The sequence below is a fragment of the Eulemur rufifrons genome, chromosome 16 (assembly GCF_041146395.1).
Source record: "Eulemur rufifrons isolate Redbay chromosome 16, OSU_ERuf_1, whole genome shotgun sequence".
Lineage (NCBI taxonomy): Eukaryota > Metazoa > Chordata > Mammalia > Primates > Lemuridae > Eulemur > Eulemur rufifrons.
This window is the reverse complement of record NC_090998.1, coordinates 77,795,397-77,820,682: the sequence shown is the minus strand read 5'-3', so window position 1 is coordinate 77,820,682 and position 25,286 is coordinate 77,795,397. Positions and strand designations below refer to the sequence as shown.

The 25,286-nt window shown below is 37.9% G+C and overlaps 1 protein-coding gene across 9 annotated transcripts in view; it reads right to left on the bottom strand.

The window, feature by feature from the left end:
• Window positions 1-792: 792 nt before the first annotated feature.
• The window catches only part of NR1H4 (nuclear receptor subfamily 1 group H member 4), a 99,986-nt gene continuing 75,492 nt past the window's right edge, over window positions 793-25,286 (bottom strand). For 7 of the 9 annotated variants that reach the window (XM_069491063.1, XM_069491062.1, XM_069491064.1 and 4 more), the window contains 7 exons: window positions 24,225-24,377; window positions 22,240-22,373; window positions 19,925-20,023; window positions 19,450-19,549; window positions 15,662-15,808; window positions 2,264-2,377; window positions 793-1,097 (listed from right to left, as the gene is read on the bottom strand). In XM_069491063.1, coding sequence (XP_069347164.1) covers window positions 859-1,097; window positions 2,264-2,377; window positions 15,662-15,808; window positions 19,450-19,549; window positions 19,925-20,023; window positions 22,240-22,373; window positions 24,225-24,377 — 986 coding nt within the window. In that variant the 3' untranslated portion in view covers window positions 793-858. The remainder of the gene's footprint in view (window positions 1,098-2,263; window positions 2,378-15,661; window positions 15,809-19,449; window positions 19,550-19,924; window positions 20,024-22,239; window positions 22,374-24,224; window positions 24,378-25,286) is intronic. The other 2 variants (XM_069491067.1, XM_069491060.1) reach the window with 1 other exon arrangement.

Sequence of the window (25,286 nt, the reverse complement as noted above, 5' to 3'; positions counted from 1 at the left end):
CTGCTTTGGGGGAAGTATACAACAGCTGTGCACCCAGCTGTAGGAGTGTTTTCAAAAAACAAAATGAAACAGAAAAATGATTAATTGTATACACTGAAGCCAATAGTGAGCCCTTTTAAGAGACATAAGGGAAGGTCCCACCACTGTAGTTATCTGTATATTCTAAAATTGTAAATGCTGCCTCAAAACCCAAACTATGGGAAAAGGGATTGCTTGAGGGAATATTTTATGTGAAAATCATTAAGTTTTCTGTGAGCTATTCTCTTTGAACTTCAAAGAAAAGGAAATGATCAGAGCGTTATTACAAAAGAAAAAATATTCACCAGGACTTTTCTGGGATGAGAAAAATGCCATTTATGTTGGGAGAGTTTATCTTTCTGTAAATTTTACTCCCTCGGTTCAGTAGGATGTCTTTCAGCACTTAAAGAAACAAGAGTTTTTATATTTGTCAAATTTTGCTCCCAAGTAAAAGCCTATTGCCATTATGTTTGGTTTATTGCCAAAATTGAATACAACTCTTTAATAAAATAAATCCAATACGTTGAAAGGAAGAGCAAAATGAGATTTGTTTTCCCTAGTTCAACAGGTAGAATTGAAGTAACAATTGATTTAATTAGGCAAGCAGGGCATGCCAATTAGAACGCAGAATTCCCTGAAGCCTTGTGAAATACAATCCAGAGAAAGTGATTCTATCTAGCCCCGTATTTACAATTGTGGAAATTATATGCGCAATTATTACATAAATATTCATCAAGATTTCTTGGATGAGACCAGGTACAAATGAAACAAAGGAACGTTATACGTCAGATTTATATCATGTAGGAAAAAAGTAGCCAGCCCCTTCCCCTGCAATGCTCATCACTGTACATCCCAGACTTCGCAGAGAAGCGGGGTAAACTTGTAGTCATTCACTCTCCACGACATCAGCATCTCAGCGTGGTGGTGATTGAATGTCCGCAATTCAGTCAGGCGACCCAGCAGACAGGCAAAATGTTGAGGATTTTCAGGCTGATGAATCTTACACAACTTCTGTAGCACATCAAGAAGTGGTTCCTGAAGTTTCTCTATTGCCTCTCTATCCTTTATGTATTGTCTGTCTGTTTTGAAGTTTGAAATAAAACGACAAAACAGAAAAAGTGGGAAAGCATTAATTTGGCATAATTACAGAAAGCTAACTTTTCTGAAGTGTAAGTTTACAAATGTGCACTTAAAATGTACACATTGTGTCCAATTGGATGAATTTTTACACACACACACACACACACACGTATACTCATGTAATCACAACTAGATCAAGATACAGGACATGTAATGCTCCTAAGAAACCTCCCTAGATTCCCATTTCAACCAGAAACCCTAAAGGTGGACATAGTATCCTTTCTGGTGGGTATAGTCTCAGCAGTGGAATGGCTGGGCCATAGGGCATATACATGCATAATTTCAGTAGGTTCTGCTGAGAAGTTTTTCTTTTTATCATAAATCATAATTTTTATGGTAAAACAAAGTAACAACTAGCACTTACTCCCAAGTTATTAAATATAAAAATACAGATAAATTTTATGTACAGAGGTGTTCATTTCAACATTGTTTAGAACAATTTGGAAATATCCTGAATATAGTAAAAATTAGGTAAATAATTGTATATCTACACAATGGAATACCACGCACATATTACAACAAACTCTTACCAATATAATTTTTTAATGACTTGGGAAAGACTTTTGAAGAAATTCAAACTTAGAAAAGAAAATACAGTGTGTTCTCTGTTATGTTAAAAAGTGTATAATTTCATTTGTATCCCTGCTCAAATATCTACCACTTTGAAAAGCCTTCCCTGACCACTAATTAAAATATCATTTTCCTGCCACTTTCTTTTTTATATTCTCATTGTTATTTTTTTGTAGCATTTGCCACCTCCTGAAAAATTATTTGTATTTGTTTCTTCATTTATTATTTTTCTCACCCTCCTAGAATGTAACCTCCCTGGGAGCTGTATCCTGCCATATCCTCAATGTCTAGAACTATGTTTAGTACACAGTAGGTGTTCAATATACATTTATTCAATGAATGAGTATGATGTTTAGAAAAAAACTGAGAAGTACACTGAACTGTTAGCAATGGTTCAATTTGAATGGTAGAATCATAGGCCATTTTAGTTTTTCCTTATATTTCTGTGTTTCCTGGGGTTTTTTCAAAAAAAACATTATTACTATAATACAGAGGAAAACATGGCATAAAAATTAAAATATAACATTGAAATTACCTGGAGAGAGAATAACAATTGCTGTTAGCAGAGCATATTCTTCTTGAGTCATTTTCAATTCCCCAATACTTTTATAAAAACTAAACATAGGCGTTATGTAGTCATCAGAGATACCTACGAGAGAAGTTGCAGAGTCATAGTAAAAGTTTTGAGTAACTGAAAAGTGTAAATCTAGAAACACATTACACATATACATATGTAATTTTTGCACCCATATGCACACATTCAAATACTTACTGTACGTTATATATCCCAGACAAAGGAAGGACATTGCAAAGATCAATTAACAAAATCCTCAAAATACAGCCTAATCAATGATTTGTATGTATCCAATTTCAGCAGTGTCTTTGTTTCAGTCACTACTGAATAATAAATGATAATGCCCCCAAATTTCCAAAAGCATCTCAGGAACTTCACCATTTTCTAGATGGTATTTAGTTAATCTTTGTAATATGAAGATCTATAATTAATGCAGAGATATCATCTTAACAAAAAATGGTTGTTCTTCAATCCAAAAGTATAAATGGCTTCATTTAATAAATAGGCCAGGGTTCTTATCAAAGGGTTCTGATCTCTGTCTCTGAAGTACCAAACCTTTTATTTATCCGTTACCTACTAAGCATTGGTACTTGGATGTTCTCTTCAGACTCAGTATGTCCAAAATCAAGGACACTGTGTACAGAACTGAACTGCAACTTCTTCCAAATCCAGTCCTGTCCTGGCGTTCCCATTCTCAGTGGCTGCTATCCTCACCCACCCAATTGCCGGGCCTGACAACTGGCCTGTGGCTTCCACCTGCTCACTCTCACGTGATGCTCACAGCCCTCTCCACTGCACCTGGCACTGACTTAGTGTGAGCGCCCATCTCTCTTCATCTGGGTCTGCAGTTGCCTCCTCACTGGTCTTCCTGCCTTCAGTTTGGTCTCCTTCAATCCACCCTCCATTCAGATACCAGAATGACCTTTCTAAAATTCAAATCACATACTTTCTCCCCACCTCTTACAAACCTTCAAAAACACTCTGTGGCTTTTGACATAAAGTTTTAACTGTCTTCCTTTTTGCATAGGACCTCTGAGACCTGTCCCCTGCCTATCTCACCACTCACGATAATAATAGTAGGAGTTCACGTATACTGTGCACTCACCATGTATGAGGCACTGTTCTAAACACTTACTGTGCTAGAATTCATTTAGTATTTCTAAACCCAGGAAGTAGATTCAGAGAAGTTATATAACTAGCCCAAAGACACACAGCTGGTGAGAGGTGGGAGCAGGATTCAAACCGAAGCTGGCAGGCTCCGGAGTCCTGTCGGTGAGCCGTGACTTAGCTGCACCACCTTCCCGCACACAGCCTCTCCCCCGGCCACCCTCAGCCACATGCGGTTCCCTAGACAAGTCACACTGCCCGGGTTTTGTAGATATTGTTCTCTCCACTTGGAATATCCTCCTGCTCCTTTATCTAGCTCAATCCTCTTCGTAATTTAAGACTTCTTTGTGCCACTTCCCCCACTCTTTCAACAAATATTAGTTTGTGCAGAAGAGCATTTGGCTGGGGAATTGTGGAGACAGAAAAACAAAGCAAAACAACAACAAAAAAAAACTGTGAAGTGACTTAAAAATGAATTAAGATGAGGATGAATTTCCCAGGATTGGTCCAGATGGGAATAGACTGATCTTTTCCATCACAAACCAGATCTAGAGCCAAAGAGCTTTGGCTGAACCAAACCAGAATAAAATTTGCTTCCAGATGCTACGGAGTACAGTTATCATCTAATGGAACACCTCACAGAAAGCGAACTTATCAGAGAGTCTAAATCCTCACCTTTAGAAGAATATAAAGAATCTTCCCAAATTGAATCCGTGGCCTTTCCCTCTCTAGTCAAAATACCACACTCCTCTCCCCTTCGACTTTGGGTTTTTTAATTGATCCCAGTGGGCTCTATTAACAACAGAGTCTTTGTTGAGCAACTTGGGGATTGCATCACGTGGAAGACTGCCCTTTATCCAGCTGTTACAGATTGAACAGAATACCCAGGAGCAAACTAGATGCAACTTACAATGCAGAGGACCGGAGTATGTGAGCCTGGAAAGATCAGCCCTGGCTTCCGGTAAGCAGAGTAGGTAAGAGGTCATGAGCCAGCTCTGAATTTGACATCTGGCTGCATGACTTGATCTCGGGCACATTGCTTAAATTCTCTATGCCTTAGTTTTCTCATCTGTGAAATGTTGTAATGTGTAACGTAATGTATACACTGTAGAACAGTAATATTATAGAAGATAATATATGTAGAGTGCTTAGCACAATGCCTGGTTCACAGTAAACCCTCAATAAATGTTAGAACAGATAATTATAACAGCCATTATTATTCTTATTCAGGAGAATTGAATCAACACATTGGTTCATCTTAGTTCATCTTAATCTTAAATTTGGGCCGGGTGCGATGGCTCACACCTGTAATCCTAGCACTCTGGGAGGCGGAGGCAGGAGGATCGCTCGAGGTCAGGAGTTCGAGACCAGCCTGAGCAAGAGTGAGACACACCCCCCCGGCCCCCCTCCCCCCCCCGCCCCCGCCGTCTCTACTAAAAATAGAAAAAAATGACCTGCACAGCTAAAAATATATATAGAAAAAAATTAGCTGGGCATGGTGGCACATGCCTGTAGTCCCAGCTACTTGGGAGGCTGAGGTAGAAGGATTGCTTGAGCCCAGGAGTTTGAGGTTGCTGTGAGCTAGGCTGACGCCACGGCACTCTAGCCCGGGGAACAGAGCAAGACTCTGTCTCAAAAAAAAAAAAAAAAAAAATCTTAAATTTGTGTACTCTTGTTTTTACAAAGCTATGTTGGAAGTTTTTATTATTTATTTATTTTTAATTCACATTTGTTTTGATTGGATATGTTGGGTTTTTAAAAAAAAATCCTGCAAATTACTGGGGATAAATACAAATTGTCTAATCAGTGTGATTTGCCTCAGTATTTTTCTAGATATGAAAGCTAAACTAAGATTTGTATTTTCTTGGTAAGGTTGTTCTTTTTCCTCTTCAAAAAAAAAAAATGTCAATCTTCATGCTTTTTCAGCATTAAAGGACTACACCCATCATTGTAGTTACCTAAAATAATATGAATAACTCATGGCAATGCCATTACTTTAAATAGTACATGATAATTTGGGGAAAATATTCAAGGCAACTGATTTGAAAATATTTGGTTATAAAAAAAAATCACCTTTGATTACCTAATTTTCCATTCCATCTGTCTTTCTAAATCCCTACTCACCCTCCAAAGATGTTACCTCCAAGACCTATTTAATTACAGCTGATAATGTTTGGGAAAAATTAGGTTAAAATGTTTATTATGATTGTTTCATCTTGTGCATGTTGTAAAAGCCAAGAGTGAATATAGTGAAATGCAGAAAACAAACAATACGAGAGTTTAAGAAAAAAAATTTCCTATGGATAGATCAAATCTAAATCTGCTTTTGGAATTAGAGTCAACAACCAGAATTAACCATGCCGGCATAAACAAAGTGGGTGTTTCAAATGTTTGCAAACCAGAAATTTTTAACATAAGAAATGTAACAATAACATCATCCTGAAGGGGACAGCCTTTTCCTGTTTTCCTGCTTCCTCCTTCTTCCTGGAGACTTGCTTAAAATTTGCTTCCCTTTTGCTCGCACAACCAAGTAGGTGATTTTTGGCCACAAGAGGGAGCTATTTTCTAACTTAACCGCAAAACTTTGCCGTGGAAAAGTTCCCAGCTGCAAAAACTCATTTATGATTTCTCCTCCTCTGTTTCTTATTTGGTTCCCCCCACTTAAAAAAAAAAAAAAAAAAAAGGTTTGTGATTGACAAATTAATTGTTCAATGATCAGGAATATTCTTTGAGAGAATAACCATTTGATAGAATTAACATCATACTGCTTTAAGTTGTTTTAAATATAAATGTGTTTTATTTACTAATTTACTTCCTGGTCTTAACTGGGAACAAAAACAAAGCAGGTGTGTGTGTGTGTGTGTGTGTGTGCGCCCGTGCATGCATATTACATATGTTTGTGCATGCGTATTATACAAGACACATCTTCTGGTATTTTAAATACCCCTATATAACTTATTATAATTGACATTCTCAAGATAGACTGAACATATTGTTTTAAATGTTACTGTTTGCTCTAGAAATGGCACCACCCCATAGTGGAAAGGTTAGGGTATACCTGACATGGCACACAAGGCTGTATCTGCCTTCTGCTTTCCTTTCAAATGAAGCTCTTACTGTCCCAATGGTTTCCCTATGAACTAATGACACCAATTCTTCCAGCTTCCTAAAGCTGATTCAGTTTGTTGCCCACACAACATATCTACCTTCCCCACCCCTCCCCCATAGCCATATTCCATGACGGAGGCAGATCCGAGCTCCAACCCAAGGTCCAGCCACGGTCAGGCTCATTTCCCACATCAGAAGTGGGAGTAGTCAGGGACAGCGGTGCAATGCGGCCCATGAGACTAAAGGGGAGTCCACTGGGAAGCTCTTAAGAAAGATTCATACTCAGGAAGAGACCGTCTTTTTTTCCTTTGGGCATTGTTGTGCCTGGACATAATGCCTGGAACTGCTGTGGCAGTTAGATAACCAGGAGAAGCAGCCTATGGGTAAAGCCAACATACCAAGGATAGGAGAGCAGAAATATGAGAAGGCCCTGTGCTTCTGATGGAGGGCTGAGCCGCTGAACTAACCAGTTCTGCTGCCACACTTCCTCTGGCTTTCTCATTTGAGCTAATACATTTCCTTATTTTTTAGGCTATGTTGAGTTAGATTTTCTGTTACTGTTAGCCAAGAACATACGAACTCACAGCTCCCCTAGCAAGGAGACACACTTTTTATGTCTTCATGCTTTTTTCCTGAAATATAAGAGAGGATCCTTGTTAAGCTAAGGTACCTCACCCATGTTTCAAGGCCAAGTTCAAATGTTGGTTTCTCGGTGATTTTTCCTGTCACAGAGGAGCATAATTATTGGCTTCTTTATCTATGTTCATTTCTATTGCACCTATCATGATTCATATCTCTCCTTCCCACTGGAGTATGAAATGCCATATAAATTTTATGAAAGCAGGAACCAGTTACTGTGTCCCCAATGCCTGGCCCATAAAGGGTGCTCCATAGATCTTTCTTGTTCATCTCTGTATCTCTAGTAACCAGCATCCTGCTGGAGACATGACAGGAGATTAATAAATGTTGGTTAAATTAGGCCATAGTATGTTTTGTTAGTTCCTTGTGACAAAGGTGACATAGTTGTGAGATGCGATGGGAACAAAGGATGCCATTAAGATAAGGAAGACATTGTTGTGGGGCTAAGAGATTGGACTCCGTCCTCTAATTCAATGGCTAAACTCTACCTAGTGAGTCATTTGTGCCATATTCTTGACCCTAAGTAAAAAGTTGCCATCACATTAATAATTCAGAACAGAACTACTTTCAAAATAAAATATTTAATTTAAAATACTTAATGTACTTCCCATTGGTCCTAGTGGCTAAAAATTGTCTGGCCAGATTAGGTCTCACTGGTGCTTAGGAGTTGCCAGAGTTTGTATTGTCAAGTACCAGACTCATCTCAACAAAATTCACTGATATTTGTATACCTAATATGCGCCAGGCACTGTGTTAGTGCTGGGAGCACGAAGTTCTCAAGCAGTTAAGAGATTGGTGGAAGAGGAAGATGCAGCCAGTCCTCCACATCCGTGGGTTCCATATCCATGGATTCAACTAACCACAGATTGAAAATATTTGGAAATAAAATTGCGACTATAATGAACATGTGCAAACTTTTTTCCCTTGTCATCCTAAACAATACAGTATAACAACTATTTACACTGTATTAGGTCTTTTTTTTTGGTTTGTTGTTTGTTTTTTTTTGTTTGTTTTTGTTTTTTTGGTTTTTTTTGTTTGTTTGTTTGTTTTTTTTGAGACAGAGTCTTACTCTGTGTTGCCTGGGCTAGAGTGCTGTGGTGTCAGCCTAGCTCACAGCAACCTCAAACTCCTGGGCTCAAGCAATCCTCCTGCCTCAGCCTCCCAAGTAGCTGGGACTACAGGCATGCACCACCATGCCCAGCTAATTTTTTTCTATATATTTTTAGTTGTCCAGCTAATTTCTTTCTATTTTTTTAGTAGAGACAGGGTCTCACTCTTGCTCAGGCTGGTCTCGAACTCCTGAGCTCAAACGATCCTCCCGCCTCGGCCTCCTGGAGTGCTAGGATTACAGGCATGAGCCACTGTGCCCAGCCTGTATTAGGTCTTATAAGTAACCTAGAGATGATTTAAAATGTACAGGATGATGTGCATAGGTTACATGCAAATACTGTACCATTTTATATCAAGTATTCGAGCATCCTTGGATTTTGGTATCCAAGAGAGGTCCTGGAACCCGTCCCCCTTGGATACAGGGGGATGATGTACACAAATAAATACATAACGTCCCCCACTGAGCAAGTACAAAGGGCTTGGGAAATGGAGCTGAGGAACAAGGGGTTCGGCCTAGGGAAAGGGAATCTGGTCACCTGTATTCCTTAATACTTCCTCTTAATTTGAAGATTCTTCCTATAATTTGAGTCCCAAATTTGCCCATGCCAAAATAATAATGCGACCACTTTGAAAAGCAAAATTAGAGATGTTAAGAACTACATGATGAGTGCGATGTGCACTGTCTAGGGAATGGACACGCTTAAAGCTCAGACTCGGGGGGATGGGGGGGGATGGGCAATATATATAACCTGAACTTTTGTACCCTCATAATGAGCTGGAATTTAAAAAAAAAGAATTCTAAACTTTAACTTAAGCATTTTACCTTTCCAATACATATTCTGCCATTTGTTTCTTTATATTTGCAACTCTTCTTTCAAAGTCAGTATCTGAACTGATAGCTTAGATTTGCATCTTGGGAAAATGGAGTTCTGATGCCTGTTTTCATATTGTACAAGCTGCAAAGGCTAAAGCAGTGAAATCAGCACAGAAAAATCAGCACAACTTAGTTCAGTATAGTAATACTAACTAGCTGCAACTTCCTCACTCTAATAAGATTATCCCCTTCCTTTGACCTCATTGTCTCTATTCATTTTATCATTTACTTAAAAGCAATTTGAAATTCCTAAATTCCACTTCTATTTTATGTCTCAACTGAAGGGCAGGAACTGTGTTTTACAAGGTCTTTATATTTCCTATTAGCCGATAGTTGGGCAAACATTAGACCTTGGTGAGTGTCAGGTGCAACGTATAGAAAGAGTGCTGGGCTTTGAGTCAGAACACCTGCCTTTATTTCCTGGCACCCTGAACCTATGAGGGGCCCTTGGGAGTAGTACTAACAAGATGATGTACGTAAAAACAAAACATTAAAAAAAATCACAAGATATATTGTTATATGAATACTTAATTGACTATTTTTATGTCTCTTGTGGGCATTCAAAAAGGCCAAAAACTACTATAAATTTCAGGGGTTATTTATATTTGGAATAAACAGAACAAGTTGCTATGATCTGTGAGAAGTTATTGATAATTTCTTTAATGTTAAAATGTAAACTCATTCAGCATTAGCAAGCCTATTTCAATCCTATCATTTTAAAATGTCATATGATTATTCCTATTTTTATTAAAAATTCCAGCTTAAAAACCAAGTTGTATTATAATACTAGATTAGGAATAAAATTATTGATGCATTAGAATTGTGTAGAAACAATTCAACCACAGGTTTTATCAGATATATATTTTAAAGCCTCAATTAGCATAAATAAACACTAACTCTCATTAAGTAAAAGCACCTGAGAAGAGAGTGTCTTTGTGTATATTATTGGGATTTAATAATAACAAACAAAAGAGTATGAATTTGAAGAAGAAGAAAAGAAATTTCACATCATATTTTTTAAAGAGTTCTGTAGGCATAAACAATGCAACTTTCAGACATCATGTTATGCTGGAGTTAAATGTACAATAGAAATAAGAATGTGTTATATTAGCATAAGAATAAAAAGTTATTCTGAAAGGTCATCTTGCAAGATCAGGTTTTTATGTGGCATGTGGAAGAGGCAATGTTCTGAAAATCCACTGGGAGAAGCAAATTCATAAATATTAATAAATGGAAACATCATTATAGATAATAAACTATGAAGCAGCATGTGAGTTTGGATGGTTTTTGTTGTCACAATATGCAGTTGATACTTGGGGAAAGTATCTTATTATGAACTAGAAACATGCATATTTATTTACGTAGACCATATTTTGGAAAACTTTATTCCTGAACTTTCTGAACCTTGAAGAATCATAAGTTCTGAAACTTACAAAATTACAATCAAGGCTTTTTTTTTTTTTCTTATTGATTATATGTATTTTAACTGGCAAGACCCTCATCATTTCTTGCCTCATTACTGTGTTATTCTCTTTGCAGGTCTCTCTGCTTGTCTCAAGGTGTGATGAAAAAGTTAAGTTCTTGCCAATGGAATGTCAGTAGAAGTAGTGTATCCCTTTTCTGGATCGTGCCCTCACGAGGAGGGTGTGCAGTTCTTTCCCTCCACTGCCCTCCCCACTCGCTGGAATGTGGTTGTACCAAAATGGTAGGGAGCCACTTTAGACCACAAGGATGTGGTCAACAGTCTATGGATGGATGAGCAGCAACACAGAAAGACACTATGAAGCTGCCCTATCAGTCCTCATGCCCAGGCTATTACAAGATAGAAATAACTTTCTATCTTGTTTGAGCACTCTTTATTCTTAGTCTCTGTTACAGCAGCCAAACCTCTAACTAAAATTATATATAATATATGATTATTTATTTTCATGTATATTTCCCCTGGAACATGAAGTCCTTGAGGATTATGACTTTATCTTATTCATCTTTGCATCCCCAGTGTACCTGGCCCATGGTAGTACTCAATAAAAGTTTGTTGAAAAAAAAAATGAGTGAACAGATCAACAAATACAGGTCCCAGTGGAAACAACCCTCCCTTGCTACTGAACAGTTACCATACTGGCAGAGTCAAATGAAAATGACAGGATTCTAAACTGACTCAGTGCTCACCAAGGCAGAGGCGGAGGGCTAATGAGCCACCCCAAGAAACATGGGGAGGTATTCTGAGAAGATAATGTGAGTCAGAACAGCTTGATTGTCTTAAGGTTTAGGGAATGTTGGTCATCTCTACAACTCATCATCAGAAGTGTTCTTCAGGCAAAAAAAAACAGGTGTTCTGCCTATTGGAGGTAGCTGACGTGTTGCAGAGAGGCTCTGGAAATATGGGGCAGCCAGAAGTCAAGGGAATCTGGGTGTGAGCACGTGCGTGGGTGTGAGCATGTACCTTGAAGCTTTGGTGTCTTCATAAGCAGGACCACTCCACTTACTCCAACAGGCTGGGCTCTGGCCCAGACTCAAGAAACCCTGGGGGGCCCTATGTTGCATCCAATTCTAGGAACTTGGCCGCAGCCTTATTTCTCATGACGATCCCTGTCTTGACATATTGACTAAGCTTGGGAGTCCATCTTCCTCTAAGCTTGACCACATTTCCTTGAACCAGGGGATTGACCACATTTTCTTGAGCCTCAACTCCTATGGCATGTTCTTGCAATCTACCTTTTCTCAGTAAGATTATCAGATGAGAATGAGGGGGGAGGGATGTTGGAAGTTTGAAGAGAGAAGAAGGTGTGAGATGGTTTCCCGTAAAAGTAAGAGTGAATTGACTAGGGAAAGGGGATAAATGGGCAGTACCAAGGTCCACTGGAGGTGTGTGGTCCTTAACTTACAACCATACCGCTTTAGTTCCCAGGTTTGAGCGCAGAGTAGGTGGAGAGTTGTATTTACTCAGAGATGGGGTTTCCTTAGGTGAGAGAAAGACAAGGAATTGAGGATATCCTGTGAATGATGCAAGGAAGTGATCATATTGATGGACCATGAACACCAAGTCAAGTACTGAGGGAAGTGAGGTCGGGAAAATGGTAATAGAATCAATGGCCAAAGGGTTAGTGGATGGAAGGTCAATGAATGGAAATTGTTTTGGAACAAAGAATCCTTGGAGTCAGAGTCCTCGAAGGGGGTAAGCTGGAAAGTTAGATGGTAATGTCAGAGAGAAGGTGTGCTTGAGACTGAGATTTTGGAGGAGGGAAGTTATTGATATTACAGGGTCTAGGTCTGATGTAGGACTCATAATGTCTGCTCAAGGTGTTATAAAGAGCAAATGATATTTTTGTGAAGCATGACGTTGGCCGTGGAGATGCTCCATTCAGATCTCCCTTAAGGACAGCTGCAGTGTGGAGCATTGCTGGCTGTTAGTGTCCAGCTGCTGCCCCTGTGAACACTGAGGACATACTTACACCAGTCTTCTCCCAACCAGTGACTGAGCATAGTGGCTGTGTCAGTACTGGCCCAGTCAACGGGCAGCTTGGACTAGGTCCCTCTCCATTGTTCTGGCTGAGACTTTCTCAGAACTGCACTGTGGTCTGAGGCTCTCATAGCCAATCCTTCCTTCCCCCTCTCTGTTCACAGGTGCCAGATCAGTGTGGTGGTATCATCGCCTGGCCTACACCTGCTCCCTCCCCTTTATTCTTCAGGGGCATTTCCCCCAATTAAACTCTGGCACACTTAGTCCCATCTTGGTATCTGCTTCTTGTGGGAACTAGAGCTCACACAAACACTTAGAGTAGAGCCTGACACATAGTAGGTGGTGCTGAATAAGTATCTTTCAGTATTATAATTAATAGATCCAGACATTATGTAAATATGCCTTTTATATTTACACATATAAACTATAAACATTTATAATTTTCCTCTTACTTATTCAATAAACTTTTTGGGAAAATTCTATTTTTTTTTCTTCCAGCTGAACCAGAGTAAAAAGAGGATTTTCTCCACCTTATCCAGGCTGGGGAAAGGACCCAGTACTAACCCAGTGGTCAAGATGGAAATGTCAGCACCTGACTTGGCTCAGGACCCAGGAGGTCTGATGAAGCCAGTCAAAGATTTTTAAAAAATGGAAGCTGAGCACCCCGGGGGGTGGGGGGGAGAGAAAGAGAGAGAGAGAGAGAGAGAGAGAGAGAGAGAGAGAAAACAGCTGCTAGACAATTTCCCTTCAGATGTCCTGTCATTGAAACATTTCAATTCATATAACAGATATTGCACCCCTTTTTTTTATTATTGTCTGGCACCTGAATCAACTTTAAATGACTCATCTTTGGGGATGAGAAGAGACACAGTAGAACTTCCATACCCAAACTGCCTTTCTCCTTTTCTTACACTCAAATGCAAAAAATATATCTGTTCCCCAGATTAACTACTATAGGCAAGGTCTAGAAAAATGAGATCTTTTGTTAGTTAGTTGTCAGTCTGGGATACAAATAACTTTGATATTTGGGAGAACAACCATCTGAAGAGTAAATAGATGGACCAGCTTCATAACTGAAGACAAACCTCCATTCATTCCACAGATTTTTTGAGCATCCATTAGGTGTCTAGGATAAAATACTGACTCAAAAATAGGAAGACCCTGCCTTGTGGTGTTTTCATTATCAAAATCCAGGCAAAATTGCAGAATAAATATTAAAGTTATACATGATTTCAAAGAGATCAAATAGGTTATGGGGCCTAATTTGATAGCTTTTTTAAAAAATGAAACGTGCAGCAAATAAGAAGTGAAGCCTAAATTCAAGCCTGATTTAACAGTCATTATCCTTAATCACCACAGGTTCTTGATGAGTATACTGAATACACATTAACTAGAGTATGAACCTTTGAGAGTTAAAGAAATCTGTCTGGAAAATGAATAATATTTTGTCACACGTCATTATCTCCTTTTATTAGTTTTTTTAAAAATTGGATTTGACTCCTGGATTTTCCTAAAGAGAGCACCAAGCCAGAACCAAATAAGTGACCAAGATAAGCTGGTGAGGCTTAATCCATCACAGGTTAAAGCCACCATAATTTTCTGCATAAAGAGAGAATCACCAATCTACCTTCAATACCCTAAACCAACAAAGAAATTCATCCATGTGAAAATTTAAGCATGTGTCCTTTAACCCTTTCCTAAGTTGAACTGTCGATTACTGATTGCAGCTTTAAAATCAGGACACTTAAGTAGATGGCTGAGTGACTGGCTAACCCACCAATCAGAAAAAATTGAATTAGTTAAGAGAAGAAAAACAATAAGACTTGTAGAACTGGATTGCACTTTTGAGGTTACCTGATTCAACTTTTTTCCTACAGCCTGGACACACACACACAAACACACACACACACACACAAACACACAGAGTATAAATTAGGGGCCAAAATAGGTAGGTGATAAAATCTGTCGAGGGCCAAAATCCATATTTCTTTCAAAGAGTGATAAGCTGCAATGATATATCTGCCAGATCCTTCCTCGCCTATCCATTTGTCCTGGCAGCAAGGGTCATATCCTTGAAACCTCTCACCTCCTAGCAGCCTTGTCCTAACACTGCTGGAAGATTTGTAAAATTGATTTTGGTGTTTGGAAGATTTTTGCCCAAAAATCTTCCAAAATTACTGAGGAAACAGCAAAATCTTTAGCCCAACATTCAAGACCCTCAACCATCTGGCTCTGGCTTTCTTTTCTTTTTATTTCTCTTTAATCCAATCAACTCAGCTACAAATTCTTCTTTGTGTGCACATTTTGAGCTTTCTTGCCTCTCTCCCTTTGCACCTGCTGGTCCTTCTCTTCTGCACCACTACTCTGGGTATACAAATCTAATCTCATTCAAGCCCCAGCTCAACTGCCAACAGAACCTTTTCAGAGCCCTCCCAACTAGAAGTCTTCCTTTCTCTCAGTTTTTCTCTTCCACATTTTATTATAATCAGGTACAGTTCATCTCTTCCCACTAGACCAGGATCTTCTAAGGGGAAGGAACAGTGAAGATTTTTCTCTTCACTGCCACCATAGTACCTTGCCTTTAAATATTTGTTAAACTAGTAAATCAATGAATATATTAAAAATAATGCATCTTTTAAAAGTGTATGTTTTTTTAATCTACCAATGATGCTAAGTATACTTTTAATTTTTACCTAGGAGGAAGAAACATAATGACTATGGAAAGACTGCTTTTAAAAATAATTTTCAATTTTTAAATTACATTGTACTTATGTTACAGATGCAGATCGGCCTGAAAACTTTCCTTCCAATTTCTATTCTAAAACATTGGTTTTAAACTTTAAACTTACTTCAGTCAATCATAGAATGATATTAATAATACTCTAGAAAGAAAACCCTCTAAAAGTCCTATCTATTTAACACATATCTTTTTAAAACTAATCTCCATGCTAGACACAATAGATATATAACATTGCATAAGATTGGCAAGAGCCCTGCCTTCATGGGGTGTGCCAATTTTACTTGCAGAAGCAGTCTCTTTTACCACTAACCAAATACTTACCACTCTTTCGAATTCTTTCTTCTAATAGGTCAACATGCCCAGATGGAAGTTTCCTATTAAAAATCTCAGCTGAACGGAGGAACATAGCTTCAACTGCAGACCCTTTCAGCAAAGCAATCTGATCTTCATGGTCTAAAGTCTGAAATCCTGGGTAAAGATGATAATCAAATTAATACCACGGAATTGTATTTGTATAACAATTTTTCACGTTGTATATGTATAACAATATTTCATCATCCTCATCATCGCCATTGATAAAATATTTCCATAAAGTGATTTTGTAATTGTTCTACAATTGGGCGGTCCATTTGAGTCAATAAGTACCTATTCTACTCCCCAAAACAGAAACTGACTTTTATCTTCATTGAATAGGATTTATTAAATGAGTTAGGCAAAAGGAGATGTCAAGTCCTCACCAGATACATATATTATGGCAGAGACTGAATGATTCAGATGAAGCAACTCTCAGAAACTGGAGTTAGGCAGATACTCTTTGAGCCATTATTTTAGTCACACCTAGTGTGAAAGGGCCAACTTTGCAGAATGGAAGCATCCGCAAGCCAGAGAAAACATTATGTGCATCCAGAATATTTGGCTAATTCATGAGTCTTCAGTCAATCTAGAGAATGGGTAGCATTTCCCCAAAAAGCCAATCAAAGTAATATTGTGGTATCTACTCTGAACTCAGGACTGCACCATGCGGGGTAGGGAAAATCAGAAAAATATGTGAAGAATTGCCAACCTAAAGGAATAAAGCACTGCCCTGAAAATCCAAAGTCTTTATCCAGGCTCATATGGTACAGCCTTTCCAACCTCACTTCCTGCTCCTCATTCCCCTCGCTCTTTGTGCCCAGCCACACTGACTCCCAGGCTCTGCTGTGAATACACAAGCCCACTTTTGCTTCAGGGATGAATGCTCTTCCCAGATATCCCCATGCCCACTCTCTCACTGCAATCAGGTCTATGCTCCAGAGTTACCCATTCTAAAAAGAGTACTCCCAGCACTCATTAGCCTCTCCCTGCTTCATGTTTGTTCATAGAACTTACCACTACCTGACACGATATGAGAGATTTATTTGCTTATTTGTTAATTGTCTGCCACCTCTACTGAGAGTAAACTTTTTGGGGGCAGACACTTTATTTTATTTACTTTTGTATCCCCGGTGCCTGGCATATAATAGGTACTCAAGAATTATTTGTTGAATAATTGAATGACTGAATGACTGAATGAATGAATGGGAAACAAAACACAAGCTGACGTGCATGCTGGTACATACACACACGCTAATAGGAATAGAGATAAATAATGCCATCAGGGTCTAAATGGCTTAGGAAAGGATTAAACAACAATGGGAGTTTAGAGAAGAGTGCAATGCTAGGGATTCAGAGTCACTATTCTTGAGAATCTCCGAGCTTCTTTGAGGGCAAGAGCCATGCCTAATTCCCCTCTAGGTCTCCAGCACCTTGGACAGTGCCTGGCATAGGCTATGCTCCGCGAACTTCCGAATGCAATGACTCAACTTTGTTTTTCACAAAATGGCATTTCAGTATTCCTACTATATCCCTATCATTACTATTTGTAATGATGTTATCGCTATGAATATTGATAAATAAATTTTTCCTTCTCAAGGGTTTTTGTGCCTTTTATTTCTTTCTGTATTTTTAATTTTTTCCTTCCGTTTTATTCATTGAACACACATTAATTGTACTCTTTCCCTCGGGAACTAGGCTAGGCACTGGGAAAGAAGAGATGTTAAGATATTGATAATGCTTTCAGATAAGCTACTTTCTTATGAATAAGATTTTTATTTGTCTTCAATTATTTCTTGGTTCAAAATCAACTGACCATTTGAACTGAAAACTCTTCTCCCATAAATAACTAAAAACATCACATTTCTCCCTTTTCCAATTCTTCCCCCCATGGATTTTACTCTGGTGTAATTTTGTTTTTGTTTTTTATCAAGATTGTAGTCAGCTTAATTAGCATATAGCAAATTAAGTTCCTCTTTCATTATTAATAAAGAAATGAGAGAATATTAATGTTTCAATGATGGCAAGAACTTTCTCCTCACATTTTATGAATTTTATGTAGGCTTATGTCTATCCATGACATATTTAATAAAATAATGACAGAAGGGAAATTAACATGTTTAATTAAAATCCTATGTCAGAAGTTCCCTTCTGTAATTTAATATTACAGTGTTATGCTGCTATACAAGGTATTAATATTTATTATACTCTTCTAGACCGTGAGATTCTAATGTACTAAGATTTTTTTAAAAACACTGAAACAACTTAAACCTATTGGCTAAGATGGCATTGATAAAATGGCAGAAAGAATTTGAAACTGGGAAATAAGACTCCTGCATTCCAGTTTTGTGCTGGCACCATCAGAACAACTGTAGGTAGGTTTCTTTCCTTCATCTCACACATACAACTATTCATCAAGCCCCATTGTTTTTTGAATCTCTCCTCATTTTGTTTTTTCTTTTCTTTCACACTGCTATTGCTTTATTTTAAGCCCTCTTACCTGGACTTGTGCAGTAGCATACTAACTGATCCTCCCTGCCTCCAGTTCCTCCCTGTTCAAATACATCTTATACAAACCTGACAAAGCCATCTCTTTTTTTTTTTTTTTTTTGAGACAGAGTCTCACTCTGTTGCCCGGGCTAGAGTGAGTGCCGTGGCGTCAGTCTAGCTCACAGCAACCTCAAACTCCTGGGCTCAAGCGATCCTTCTGCCTCAGCCTCCCGAGTAGCTGGGACTACAGACATGCGCCACCATGCCCGGGTAATTTTTTGTATATATATATTTTAGTTGTCCATATAATTTCTTTCTATTTTTAGTAGAGACGGGGTCTCACTCTTGCTCAGGCTGGTCTCGAACTCCTGACCTCGAGCGATCCACCCGCCTCGGCCTCCCAGAGTGCTAGGATTACAGGCGTGAGCCACCGCGCCCGGCCTAAAGCCATCTCTTTATAACAAAAAATTTATTTCCCTCTCTAAGCCACCCAAATATCTTTACCATCCAGGACACATGGGTTAAATTCTTTAGCTAAGGCCTTTATCAGTCTGGTGCCAACTTACCTTGTTGTCTATTCAAGGAGCCCACCACAGACATTTTACTACAGTCATACTGAATTTTCTTTCCCATTTCTAATAACCCTATTCTTGTTCATGTCTCATTATCTTTTCACAAGCATATCTCTTTTACTGTTAGACACAACTCCAATATGATACTCTCTGAAATCTCCCCTTCTTTCCCAGACACAATTGGCAACTAATTCCTCTCCATTCAAATAGCAGTTCATGTGTGTGTGTGTTTATTATACTCTTTTACTACTCTCCTTGAAGGTAATAGCTAGACACAGTATAGAGTAGGCATCAACAATGGCTTACTGAATGCATAAATGGTTGAATGGCAACTTTGCAAAGTCTCAATTTTTTAATGTATTGATTTGGAAGAGTTATAAATGATTTTAAATATCCTTTCCAGCTCTAAAATCTCATGTCTATAGTAGTTAGACACATTAAATCAGATGTGCTATTCATTTTACAATGAACAGACCTGCCTCTCTCAATATCATAAGAATATTTTAGAATGTAGCAGAGAAATAACTACATTTTTGTAGGTAAAATTACCTGGCGATAGTAATATTGATAATACATCTGATCTCACAAAAATGTCTTGAGAATTGAACAAAACATTTCATGTAAAGTGGTTAACATAATCTGTGGCATATATTTAAGCTCTCAATCAATATTAACTTTTGTCATTAAAAAAAATACCTGGCAGCTTTTTTGTGAATTCAACGAGAATCTGTACATGATTGGTGGCCATTTCAGTTAAAATGAGAAAATTTTCTTCTGCACTGAATTCTTCTTTTAACTAAATTTTAAGAGAAAGCAAATGATTAGTAAGTAGATATGAAAATGATAAATCAATGTAAAGTCATTAGACTAAAGAAAAACTAAATCAATGTAAAGTCATTAGACTAAAGAAAAACCGGATTTAGAAAATAAAATTTAAAGGCCCAGTTAATAGTTTTCAGATCTTTGGAGAGCAGTTACCATTACCAAAGTAGAGGTGAGACTGCTTACTCTTTAATTGTTTAATGCTGATAAGAGTTTAAATGTGTAACTTAAATTCTGATCTCTAATCATTTCAAAGTAACACATTCACATATAAATTCTACCTTCAAAGTAATAAAAGCTCAAGAAAATATTAACTTCAAACCCATGTAGTTTCAGACATTATACATACAATTTTGTTTGTTATTTCCTGAGGCATCCTCTGTTTGCTATATGAATCCATAATATAATGTAGAAGATTCTGTTGATCTGGGGTGAGTTCAGTTTTCTCCTACACTGGCAAGAAAATAAAAGGTGTTAGGGAGGGTGGTTATGAGGCATTCTTTCTATATGCGCATTTATCTGGAGTGAACTAATAATAGAAATCACTGGAAAAGCCCTAAATAAGCAGAAACTGTGAGCTCAAATATAGTGTGTAACTCTTTTTTGTCTCCTTGGGCAAGTCATATCACATTTCACTAAATTTGTTCCAAGTTGCTCATTTTTCTATCCATAAAATAACTGTAATAAAATACTCCTTTCATGTATTTCTTAGAAATAAATAATAGTCTGGATATGGAGCATATTGAGCCCATTCATATAGAAGGTCAGTGTACGTTCAAGGTTTAATCATAACTAATGAAATATTCCAGCATAGTGTGAACACTATGAATACTATATTCATATAGAATTTAATATTCCAAATGAATACTCTTAGAATATGGCGCATGGACCAAATCCATCTGATTTTGTAAATAAAGTTTTATTGGAACACAGCCACACTCCTTTGTTTATGTATTGTCTGTGCTGCTTTTGCACTGAGACAGCAAAGTTGAATAGTTGTAATAGAGACCATGTGGCCAAAGCTTATAATATTTGGCCCTTTACAGAAAAGTTTGTTGACCCCTAAAATAGAAAGTCAACAATCTGGACAATTCAGGCCTCATCTCTTTCTCCCTTAATAGTCTCTTTTGGAAAATGAGAACAATTATATCAACTCTTTGCTTTCTTATACCAAAATGTTACTGATTTAACACTATGCCAAAATAATACTTTTATATAAAAGCATTTTTTCTGAAATGAATACAAAATAATATATTTGAAAAACTAAATGTGGATAAATTTTTTTGTCAATAATGTAATAAATATTGAGAAGGGTGTGGCTTGGACAATAATGGCTCATTGGTTTTTCAGCTAACAGCAAATTAAAATTCCACCTAGGGCCGGGCGTGGTGGCTCACGCCTGTAATCCTAGCACACTGGGAGGCCGAGGTGGGCGGATCATTTGAGCTCAGGAGTTCGAGACCAGCCTGAGCAAGAACGAGACCCCATCTCTACTAAAAATAGAAAGAAATTATATGGACAGCTAAAAAATATACATATAGAAAAAGTTAGCCGGGCATGGTGGTGCATGCCTGTAGTCCCAGCTACTCGGGAGGCTGAGACAGGAGGATCGCTTGAGCTCAGGAGTTTGAGGTTGCTGTGAGTTAGGCTGACGCCACGGCACTCACTCTAGCCTGGGCAACAGAGTGAGACTCTGTCTCAAAAAAAAAAAAAAAAAAAAAAAATTCCACCTAAAGTTTCAGGATATAAAATCAGTAGCATTTCTATACACCAATAATTATCTAGCCAAGAACCAAATTAATAAGGCAATCCCATTTACAATAGCTACAAAAAAATACCTAGGCATTGTAGAGGGGAAGAGCAAGCCTCTAAACCTCACTTGGGTGAGGCAAAGACATAAAATATAACCAAAATATTTGTACCCTCATAATATCTTGAAATAAAAAAAAATACCTAGGAATATATTTAATTAAGGAGGTGAAAGATCTCTACAAGGAAGACTACAAAACACTGATGAAAGAAATTGTAGATGACACAAAGAAATGGAAAAACATCCTATGGTTGTGAACTGGAAGAATTAATATTATTAAAATGACTACATTTACCGAAGCAATCTACAGGTTCAATGCAATCCCCTATCAAAATACCAACATCATTCTTTGAAGAATTAGGAAAAAAAAATTCTAAGTTTATATGAAACCAAAAAAGAGCCCAAATAGCAAAAGCAATCTTGAGCAAAAAGAACAAACCTAGAGGCATCACATTGCCTGACTTTGAATTATACTACAAGGGGCATCCTTTCCAGTTTGAGCCTCTCTTCTTAATGACAGGGGAAGAAATGGCCATCAAAACTCAGTTGGAAAAAAATTATCTTATCCACTAAATCATTCCCACTGGGAGCCACTAGGTAGTAGGAGTGGAATGGGGTCAAGTAGAGGGAAAACTTTCACTTTTTTCTTTATGCACTGCTCTTATTCGAATTTTTACATCAAAGCATATATTACTCTCTTGATTAGGAAGAAAAGAAGGAATCCATTTTAATGCACAGTTGGACTGGAAATTCTACTGTGGCCATGGCTCTAATCTGAAAGCCCCCCAGCCAGACCACTATGCACTTAAGCTCAGCTCCCGTGGGCTTTGGCAGACACCATTGCATGTTATTACCCTGCATGACTTAGTCGTTGAGGTCACTTGTCTCAAGTCACGACCTTCACTATCTTCATTCACGGTCTGAACTGCATGCTGCTTCATATTTTTTCTCAGTCGTTTAGATTTACACTGAATTTCAGTTAACAAGCCTGAAAAAATAAGCACAGAAATTTCACCAGTCACAGAAAGTACTGTTGGACGTGTGGTCATGAAATAGCTGATGTGTGCTCGGCTCAGAAGATCTGCTGTGCAATTTGGCACAGAACTAATTTTAGCCTTTCTGGCATTTTAAAAAGAGAAGGCCAAGGTTTAAGACTTGACCTTGAACAAGAAGTTTAACCTCTATGAGTCTCAGTTTCCTCATTTGTAAAATGGGAATATCTGCCTCATAGAGTTTCATGTAGATTAAATATAATCAGATCATTTTGTAAAAATGGGCTTTACATAAAGAATTTGTGATACAAAAGCATTGTATAAGTGCAAGGCATTCAGCCAATAAAAAGGTTAGCATTAATATTATTTTCATCCATGTTTACATACTGTACCATAAGAAGCATATTCAATTTCACATTACACACACATAAACTTGTTGAGTGAAACAAATGTTAACATTCGTTAGGGAAAAATTACAAATCCTGTTAATTTTCAGAACTGTAAAAATTATTGAGAATAAAGTTAAAGTTGAAAATAACTCAAGGTAACTTTTAAAAGTCATTTTGAGTGATCATAAAATATCATCACTGATTTACACTGAAACCGAGCTATAAAAATAATTAGAACAATCTCCCATATTCCCATTTAACTTCCTTCTTTTTCTCTCAATGTTAATAAAACGAAGTTCCAGGAATTTCTTTGTGCAGGGAATTTATTTTGTAGTATCATGAAAGATCTGCATCTGTTACTAGACAAGTTTATGTTCACACATCATATCATAGAGTCTTATAGATGGACTTAAGCAAAATGTCCTTGGAGCTGCATTTGGAACAAGTTCATATTTAAGTGATGAGCAACCTGAACCACCCAGTGTTAAGGTGTTTCCATTGCAAGACTGGATTCCAGCAGCAGCCCCTACTGCAGGCTCTTGTTTCATGGATGCTAAGATGAGATTGTGATCAGCCACTATAAAACTTTCATCCACCCAGCGCTGGATTATTTACACAGGCCTATTTTTCTCCCTCTTGCACGCATTATTTCCCTGGGTCCATCCCAGTTGCCTGTACGGTTCAGAAACAATAGAACTGGAGTCACCTTCCGAAGGCTTTTATTTCATGTGGCATTCCCTCCCTGAATGTTATCATCCCCTTGGTGACATTTGTTTGTCTATTTGTGTTTTGAGGAGGAACAGGACATATCTCAGAATCTGAGTGGTCTGTAAAATTTGCAGAATGAAAAATTAATTATGTTATATACTAGCATGCATTCCAATTTTTGATGAAGATTACAGTTCCTCACAAAGCCAGCAGTTAATACAGTGTCTCTTTATCAGATCAAAGGACAAAATTATATTAAAACTGGGAGTAGTTAATTTCCGGTGTAAACCTATACAAATTGGTTCAAAGCTGCACTAAGAGAAGACAGATTCTTAATAAAATGACTTGGTTTAAAACTCTATTTGGACAATTCTGAGGCAGTTATACCTTATAAAGCATTCTTATTTTTTCCACAACTGTAAATTTATATGCTAATTAAGGAATAAATAAGTATATTAAAATCAAATTTAGAGGAAACTTTTAGACTGCCATTCTTTGTAGCTCATTAAAGCAGGTTATTTGAACTGTATGTTAATACCATCTCACTCCATGTATAATTCGTTGCAACAAAGAACAACAAAAAAACAGGCATTTCTTTCAGGTGAATAAAATGCTCTTTATCTGACAGTTTGGACAATTTCAGTGGTTCATTACCCTTTTCAAGAATGTACCATTCTCATGAGGGTGAGTTACCTGACATCTGCCTTCTTAAGAGACTTTTAGTGGAATTTAATTGCTTGAAGTGAATACCTGTATACATACATTCAGCCAACATTCCCATCTCTTTGCATTTCCTTAGTCGACACTCTTGGCACTTTCTTCGCATGTACATATCCATCACACAGTTGCCCCCGTTTTTACACTTGTACACAGCGTTTTTGGTAATGCTTCTCCTGAAGAAACCTGTGGAGGAAACACTGCAAAATGTAAAAAGGCCTCTTACGACGTCTCAGATAAACACCTTTGGATTGACAGATGGCAGAACATTTTCTCATGAACTGCTGAACAGCGCCCAGGCAATCCTTGGGTACACTGGTGACAGAGAGTACTTTCAATTACACTGTGTTGTCAAGAAAGCTGATGTTTTTAATTTACCTCTAAAAAATAAAGAGAAGTTTGAATTATAGCCTGTCTTAGGAAAATCTTAGCTTGTTTATTTTTAAGATAAATTACTTTCATACATCTTTCTTGGGGGAAACTTATGTGCCAGTGAGTGCTAGGTGCTGATGTTCAAAAGCAAATAATTCATCCCTACCCTCCTTGGGTTTACAGGCTGGCTGAGGACAAAGACATGCAGACAACTAACCACCTGAACTTGAGTGTTGCATGGGTTCTGAAAGGAGGCTGTTCTGGGGCAGAGCAGACACAAAGATTGGTCAGTTTGGGATGAAAAGGTCAGGATGGGAAAAGAGCGTTAAGCTAAATCTTGGAAAGTGGGTTGCTGTTTAGCAGGCATTTGGGGAGAAAGTTACATTCAAGGTTTCAATTCAGTACTTAATACGCCATCCTGGCGTAATGCAAAAAATGCCAACCTTGATCTAAAAGCAAACATCTCCCTTGAGAAGGTGTAGCACAGCTGCAGCCTGTAGCAGGTAAGATGCCTAGAGTACGGAAAGGATATGACTGGCTTCATCTCGTCTTTTCCTCTTCCCCACTCTCCTCTTTCTTTCTCCACGTGGCTAACCGTAAGCTTCTGACACTTTCAGAGTCAAGCGGCCAGCGTTGAATAGAGTGAGAATTGTGGGAAGCAAAAGAAATGACAGGAATGTGCTTACTTGCCTGGTATTGTCATAAGTTGGCTTATACTTAGCA